This window comes from Phodopus roborovskii, unplaced genomic scaffold (assembly GCF_943737965.1).
Source record: "Phodopus roborovskii unplaced genomic scaffold, PHOROB, whole genome shotgun sequence".
Classification (NCBI taxonomy): Eukaryota; Metazoa; Chordata; class Mammalia; order Rodentia; family Cricetidae; genus Phodopus; species Phodopus roborovskii.
This window is the reverse complement of record NW_026126416.1, coordinates 32389128-32397811: the sequence shown is the minus strand read 5'-3', so window position 1 is coordinate 32397811 and position 8684 is coordinate 32389128. Positions and strand designations below refer to the sequence as shown.

The following is an 8684-nucleotide window of genomic DNA, read 5'->3' as shown; positions in this document are numbered from 1 at the left end:
ACTTGGGATCCTCTGAGCATGTCTGCTACATTTATTTTTTTAAACAAAAAATGCATTCACATCAGTTCTATGAATCACCCTAAATATTTGTGTTCTGATTTAATTTCTGTTAATTTTTGAAACTTCATCATTTAGTGGTGATAAGCTTTATCTCAAAAATTTAAAACTCCAAATAAAAAGAATAAGTCAGAGAAAAAATGTTGGACAGCTAGACAAGGTAACCATAATTTGGGGAGTACAAGTTTGTTGAATATCAATTTGGGCTTGATAACAACTCAAATCAACTAAAGTTAAACTAAATAGTTTGATTTATAAAGTAATTCTAGGGTATGGTCAGTGATGGGCATTTGGCTAACATGCCTGTATGCCTATGTGCCTGGGTTTGATCGATAGCATTGCAGAAGAAAAGGAGGGAATGGCTCTTTTGTTTGTTTTTTGTTTTTTGAGACAGGGTTTCTCTGTATTGCTTTGGAGCCTATTCTGGAACAAGCTCTGTAGACCAGCCTGGCCTCGAACTCACAGAGATTCACTTGCCTCTGCCTCCCGAGTGCTGGGATTAAAGGTGTGCTCCACCAACACCCGACAGGAATGGCTCTTTTCTAATTACATTTCTTTCTTAATCCACTTGCCATTTTTCCTTAACTTTTTTGAGACTTGGATTAATATTACTAAGTTAATATACACATACATTATATATGCACAATAGGCAAGTATTGTATCCCTGAGCTGTAGCCCCAGCAATAGGTAAGTGTTTTAGAATAATTAATTCTACATTTTCTCAGTTTGTTGTTTATTTGGGTACTGGAAATGGTATGCTCAGGGTTTTGTTTTTGAACTTTGTTTTGTGTTACAGGAACGTCATCCAATAATACATCATTGTATTCCTATGGGCCTGGTTGGTTCATTGGTTTGCTTTGGAGTTTTGTTTTTTGTTGTTTTGTTTTTGAGACAAAGTGCCAGCACTACTACAGGTTAACCTCAAGCATCCCCATCTTACTCTTGCCTCCATATCCCAAGTGCTGGGGTCACAGGCTTGTGCTCTGCCAGGCTTTATACTCACAGTCTCAAATTGGGAACAGTGATATTGTGCTGCGCTTCCTGATGATGTGTGCATCTGACAGTCAAGAAATGCTCTGTGACTTCTAAGGTAGTTTGGGATTAGCTTTCCTCTCCAAAGTTGAACAACTCACCATAACTGCTGTGATTCGGGCAGGCACTGCTAATAGCACTCCCTAGTGATCAAAGTTTGCCACTGCAACCATCACTCAATTACCTCCTAGTTAGAGGGTTTTATTATTATTGAAAATTTTGAGATAGGACAATAATAATCTTGATAAATATTATTGTAATATATTTTCTAGTAGTGTAATCTTGACATGGTATGTTCTACATGATAGAAATATTTGTAGATGACAGATCAAATTTCCAGAAATGTATTATATACTTATATCAAGGTTGCTGTAGAACATCATACAAAGAATTAAATGAATATAAAATGTAGAACTGATATGTTCAATTGTTCTATTTTGAATTTAAGTTTTGTATACATATTGTGTTATTATGAGCTGTGTGTAATCCTTTAAACTTCCTACTCCCTTTTAATGCTTAAGACAATTGTTAAAACAAAACAACAAAAACAAACAAAAACCCCAAATACAGCAACAACAGAACCCATAAACCTATTTATGCAGACATTAATGCTTGGAGTGGAGCTTGAACCCTTGCCTGGCATGCTCAAAGTCCTGGCTTTGATCCCCAGCACTGCAAATTGAATAATGAAAAAAGTACTCGTAAGTACAAATTATACACATGCTCTCATACTTTGTATCAACTTCCAAACACATGCTGTAAATACCTCTAGCTTTGCTTTAAAAACATTTTACTGTGTGTGTGTGGGGGGGCATATGCATGCCAGTGCAGAAATACCTGATGTGGGTGCTGAGAATCAAATTCCCATCCTCTGGAAGAACAATACAAGCTCCTAATTACTGAGTCATCTTTCTTTCCACCTTGGGTTTGCTTTTTTTTTTTTTAATCTTCTACTAGTTATAGATTGCTTTATTGACTTCTTGAAGGCCTACCCAGAAACATGACTAGGATTAATTGTTTAAAAACAAAGTGTCAAGCCAAGCAGTGGTGGTGCAAGCCTTTAATCCCAGCACTTGTGAGGCAGAGGCAAGAGGATCTCTGTGAGTTTAAAACCAGCCTGGTCTACAGAGTGAGTTCCAGGGCATCCAGGACTGTTACTCAGAGAAACCCTGTCTTGAAATCGTCCCCCACCCCACCCCCAAGAAAATAAAACAACAACAAAAAAACAAAGTGTCAAGATCTCAGAAAAGAGAGCACATCATTTATTTATTTACCTATTTGCTTGTTTGCTTATTATTATTTTGTCCTGGTATTCTAAATGTAGACCAGAGTGGCATCTACTTCACAGATATCTAGTAGCTCTGCTTCTAAGGCTAAAGGTGTGTTCTATCTCTCCTGGCTTGAGAGCACAATCTTAGTAAATTTACTTTAGCACTGGTAAAAGCAGAAAAGTGGAATTTAGCTTCCTGGTTCCAGGGTCAACACATTATTTTGTATGAGCTGTTACACTTGCTTTTTATAAATAAAATTGCTGATATATAGAATATCCAATTGGAGATGGGTGCTTGGTCCAGTGAGTTCTGAGCCAGCTAGAGCTACAATTCAGAACCCTGCCTCAATCCCCTCCAAGTCCCTTGTAACTATTGTCCATCTGCTCTAGGTATATGAATGCTATGCTTTGTATATGTAGGTATTCTAATAATAGTGCATATTTATAATTGTTAATTCTTCCTTCTGAGTTAACTCCTATGTTCCCTTTCCTCACTCAAGCCAGGGTCACACCGTGTTGTTCAGGATGTGCTCAAATTTATTGGCCTAAACGACCTTGCTTCCCAGCCTACTGAGTAACTGGCCAATTACCTTTTCTCTCTTCTTTTGTAGCTTTTGATTTAGTATGTATTTCATCTCATATAACTACTCTTGATTTGGGGGACAGGATTCCATTTGCATGGAGCATCTTATTCCATTTTTTGTTTGTTTGTTTTGTTTTTCGAGGCAAGGTTTCTCTGTATTGCTTCGGAGCCTATCCTGGACCTAGCTCGGTAGACCAGGCTGGCCTTGAACTCACAGAGATTCACCTGCCTCTGCCTCCCAAGTGCTGAAATTAAAAGGGTGTGCTACCACTACCAGGCGCCGTTTCTTCACACTCGGTGCCTGCATATAGTCTTGTTTTGGGCACTACTGTGTGTGTGTGTGTGTGTGCATATAGGTACGTGTGTGCTCTGGTGTGCATATGAAGATTAGAGGGCAGTGGGTGTAGTCAGTTCTCTCCTCCTACTGTTGTGGTAATCTTTTTTGGAATAAACATTCCAACATCAGTGGAAGAGTGATGTCACCAGAGGACCAAAGCCAGAACAGCTCTTGAAAGGCTTCAATCCTGGGTCCAGTTTTCATTTTATATTCTAAAACCACAAGATGGGGTGGGCAAGCAAGCAAGAGTTTTACAGAAATGTATGTAGCAGTCAGCAGGTTAAGGGCAATGACCCATTGTTTCAGCTATTTCTCCAGGTCATTCTTTCAGATAACAAGTGAAGTCATGCTTGGCAAGCAGGCAGTATGAGAAGTGCTTTGAGTGATTTAGTGATTACTAAATTAGCAACAATTGGTCTTTTCTACCTTCTACTTTGCTATCCTGTAGGTTCTTGGGATGGAACTCAGATTTTCAGGCTTGGTGGCAAGTACCTTTACTGGCTGAGCCATTGCCCTAGTGTCCATGCAAGATACCAGCCTGACCAGTATAAAAATGACAAAGCTGAGCACACAAAGTGGTTGTTCCCATGCTTCCTGAAGATACAATGTGACCAACTACTTAAGTTCCTGCGGCCATAACTGTGAGCCAAAATAAACCATTTAGAAATAAACCATTTCTAAAGTTGCTTTTGTCGGCGTGTTTTATCAGCAACAGAAAAACAAGACACTATCTCTTAATACATTAATGTTCTTTTCACAAATATGGCTACGTTGTTCAGGCTGGTCCCCAAACAGGAAGATCAAACAATCCTCCTGTCTCAGACTCCTGAGTAGTTGGGACTGCCAGACATGAACCACCAACTGTCCTTGGTTTGTAGATTATTTTTAGTCTTTATACTGGTTAATCCTACTATGTTTTATACTACTAGAACATTCTGATTTACCTGTACAGTCACTCTTACCTGAGTTAGTACCTTTTTTTCTTTTTTGTGGTGCTGAGAATCAAATCCAGGATCTTGCACATACTAGGCAAGTTGTTTACCTGAGTTACTCTCATCCCCAAAGTTTTTCTGTCCCTTTAGCATTTCTTGTAGGACAGCTCTGGTAGAGATATATTCTCTTGGCTTTTCTTTGGAAATGTCTTTTTCTCTCTTTCAATCCTGAAGGATAGTTTTGCTGGGTATAGTATTCTTGGCTGATTCTTTTTTTTTTTTTTTTTTCTATCAGTACTGTGTACATCTTATACCACTTTCTCTTTGAAAGACTTCTGCTGAGAAGTTTGCCATAGGTAAACAGAGACACTCTTATGCTTGTTTCTTTTCTCTTGAAGCTTTGAAAATCTCTATATTTATGGCTTGGAGAGTTTGATTATGATAATGGGGTAAACTTGATTGAATTAAAACCTGATGACTTCTGTTTTTATACTACTATGTCATAAATTGCGGTTAACATATGCAAGGGACATTACAAGAAAATAATTATTAAGGCCAGGCAGTGGTGGTACTTGGGAAGCAGAGACAGGTAGACCTCTGAGTTTGAGGTCAGCCTGGTCTACAGAGAGAGTTCCAAGGCAGTCAGGGCTGCAAAAAGAAACCCTGTCTCAAAAAAACAAAGACAAAACAAAACAAAATAAATCTATATGTGGTAATGGAATATACAGTCAAAAAGTTTGAAGATCCAAAGCCCTAAAAATCTTGAAAAAAATTTAACCTGGATATGGTGGCATATGCCTATAATTCCAGTACTTGAGAGACAGGAAGATTAGGAGTTTAAGGCCAGCCTCAGCTACATCTAGAGTTTGAGCCAAGCTTGAAACTACCTAAAACAAACAAACATGCTAGGCTGACATACTGTTAAATAGACTCCTTTGTAGAAGAATTTTATACTTCAAACCCAAATCCCCAAACATGAGAAGTCCCCCCCTTTTTTTTTAAATATACACATATAAGATATTTTATTTCAAAAAGCACAAGAACATTATACAAGTTTTTAATTTACATCTTTGCAATAAAAGATATCAATATATGCATCATTTGTATAACTTCATCATGAATGGAATTTGAATCAGTGGTATAAACATGTTGTAATCACTAAATATAGATCATCATCACAGTGAACCAAAATGCATAGTTGTTATGAAATGACAAATGACCACTAAAAGTGAACTCACAGCCCATACATACACTAACATAATAAATTAATTATACAGATATGTTTTTCTTTACTGTATCATTAAAATCCTTGCCAGCCCCTCACCAATATTAGAAACACAGAGTCGGAGCCAACCTACTGAACCAATCTTTTCACATATTACACTAAATAAAGTGACTTGGTTGCTTAAGTAAACTTCATAAGCAGACATAAATCATTTGTCATGATAATACCATTAGAACTCCCTTGGGCTGGGGCAGCACTGTGGCACTCATTCACCGCCAGTGCAGAAACTTCACTCTCGACAAGCAGAACTCAGTGATGAATTGGGTTCTTCGGTGGTAAACGTCGGCTGGCCAGAGCCAGCTAGTCCTCCTGAAGCTTGTTAGCTTAGCTCCGGGGCTTACAAACTGAATCTAAGAAGGCTAAAAATAAAGTCTTTATCCTTGCCAAATGAGGACCAGAAAACGAAGGCAAAAATGAGCATCTTCTGTTGTCTGTTCTAGCCCAGATTTCAGAGCTAAACAATTGCTTCAAAAAAAAAAAAAATTATATAAAAAAACAAAGAGCAATGTTCAAATCACTTAATCATATTGGCAAATCGCACAAGCCAAATACTGAATTTTCTCATAATCATCTCTCATAATTGCTGTGAACTGTTCATTCTAGTTGAATCTAGTTCCTGACTTCTTCTGTATAGTAACTGTCCAAGTAAGAAATCATTATTGTGATTCTGGTGCCAACCTCTTACTGCTAAATACACTTTTCCATAAGAATGCAACAAATCTGGCCCCAAATGTGCGTCACTGATCACTCAGCAAAATTCTCTTGCCTTCACTGAACAGAGAAGGTAGGAAAACACTTGTATACATACATGGCTACAGCAGCTAAGGACAAAAGAAGACATAATCTTCAAACATACCTTTCAACTGCTAACATTACCCAATTTCACCGAAACTAAAATAAAAATCAACTGATCTCTCTGCAGTTAATTCACATGTTCTTGATATAAAAGGTTAAAACCAAGAACCAAGAAGTCTATGCACAGACTCAAGAGAGCTGCATTATTTATTTATAAGCAAGATGGCTCAACCATAGCAGGTTATAATAGGACACAGACCTGATTACAAGGCTTTTTTTTTTTTTTTTTTTTTGCCTGTTTATATGGGTCATAAATCATAGTTTATGAAAGGTTTCACATAGAAATCAAATCTAGATTCTGTATCTTAGAAGCTGTACAGGGCTGCAGAACTGGCTTAAATATGACTGTTCTAATTTCGGCTTAAATGAGTATTCACTGAGGCAATTTTCTGATTCTTAATCTACAAAGAGTTTGCTTCAGAACATCAAGTTTCTGAAGAGTCAAATTGGATGGGGCCCACAAGAGACTAGAGATCTCTTTGCAGAAACCTGCCTTTGGAAAATGGAACGGACAACTTGTGACTCCTCAAGCTATCTGGACTCAGGTGAGGAGAGCAGGCTTTTGTATAAGGAATGCATAATGAGCACATCCTCCTAATCCTTGAGGTCTACGTTGGAAGATGCTCTCTAGCCTTGCACAACTCATACTTGTCCACACAAAGACTTAGATCTGCTTCTGGCTGAAGCCCTAGGTGGTACGGTAAGGATATTTCCTTAAGAAAATGGTTCACACTTTTAAAACTTTTTTCAGTTGAAAGATACTGCATAGTTCTGTAGTTGCTCTTTAGACCATCACAGTTGATCAGCATTTGTCAAAGATCTAATGCAAGCTGAATTATACTCAGGAGAGACATTAACCAGACGTATAAAATGTCCACAAGTGCTTGATGTGACTTCATTTACCAGGTGGATGATAAGAAATGAAACAAGACAGTTATGAAAGGGAATGAGTTTTCTGGAAATATTAGCAGAAATAGACACTTGGGTGAACAAGCATTTCTTTAGTGTTCTAGAACACAAAACAGATTAATCTACATTCTGTTTTTTCCTTGAAGCTTATGTTTGCTAATTGAAAGCAATATTCCATTAAGGAATATTGTATTAATGTATGTGAATCTGGTCATGGATCAAAAGACCCTCCAATACTTCCCCGTTCTCAGAAAGTTCTCTGGAATTTTCAATCAGACTTTATTATTGATGTCACTCATGATTGTCTTGAGGCAGAGTAACTCAGAGTAACTGCCAGTTGAATCCAAATAGCATCTGATTAGTCTCCTGGCTCCGAGCAATCTCTTCAATAATGCAGTGCTGTTGCCAGACCAAATGCAGCTTCCGATATCGCTCCCGAGATAAATGAAGTGGGTTTCCCCTCCTTCAAGAAAAAAAATAATAACATCTAAGCTTGAATCAAATAACAGTGATATCTCCCAAGATATTCCTGCAGCTGTAGGGAACCAGGACAGGGCTTAGTAATGGGGAACTCTTCACAACCGAAAGACCACTTAGTTAAGGAAGCAGAAATGTACTCCTTGACTATTTGGGAAATTAGGTCATGTATATGATGAACAAAATGAGACCTCATTTAAACAAGTCTCTAACTTGGTGTCTTTGGAGGTATCTAACTTGAAGCAGCTCTAGTCTTGACTGATGGTTAGCTTGAATGAGGTTCTAGTGGCTTTTTGTCCTTGAAGTTTACCCACCTTCAGTTTTGCATAGGAGGTTAGGTATAAGGCATAACAGGAAGCCCTTAAAGTAAAAAAAAGCTGCTCAGAAATATTTTGTTTTATAACAATCCCTATGATTCATCTTACTGACGCTTAGCAAACATTTTCTTCTTTGCTTATTTTTTTTTACTTGGGGAAGAGGTGTCTTGTTACAGTGTCCAGGCTGGGTTTGAACTATTATAATACTCCAACAACCTCCCACCTTCATCGTCCCAAGTAGTTGGGACTATATATAGGTGTCCATCATTACACCTGGCTTAGCAAATATTTAAGGAAGTACATTTTTATTCTAGGATTACACAGTTTGCATCACTGTGCCAACTTCCAAAAAGCCTGAAGTCTGTTGAGTGCTGTGATCTCAGCCTCGGAAACACCAAGTTTCTCAGCTCCTTGTCAATTTTCACACTGTTTATTAGTAATTTAAAAATTCTGTATTTTTTCTACTTTTCTAGAACAACTCAAGATTATCCTTGATTATTAACTATTTGGTTGTTGTTGCTATTGGTTTTGCTTTTTGAGATAGGCTCTCACTTTGTAGCCCTGGCTGGCCTGGAACTCACAATTCAGATCCAACTAACCTTAAATTCACCTAAATCCACCTGCCCTTGC

At 37.9% G+C, this 8684-nt stretch overlaps 1 protein-coding gene across 1 annotated transcript in view; it reads right to left on the bottom strand.

Annotated features, from left to right (window-relative positions):
- Positions 1 to 5202: 5202 nt before the first annotated feature.
- Ubr1 (ubiquitin protein ligase E3 component n-recognin 1) overlaps positions 5203 to 8684 on the bottom strand; it is a 113986-nt gene continuing 110504 nt past the window's right edge. The window contains exon 47 of the mRNA XM_051183611.1: positions 5203 to 7723. Within this exon, the coding sequence (XP_051039568.1) occupies positions 7582 to 7723 (142 nt within the window). The 3' untranslated portion in view covers positions 5203 to 7581. The remainder of the gene's footprint in view (positions 7724 to 8684) is intronic.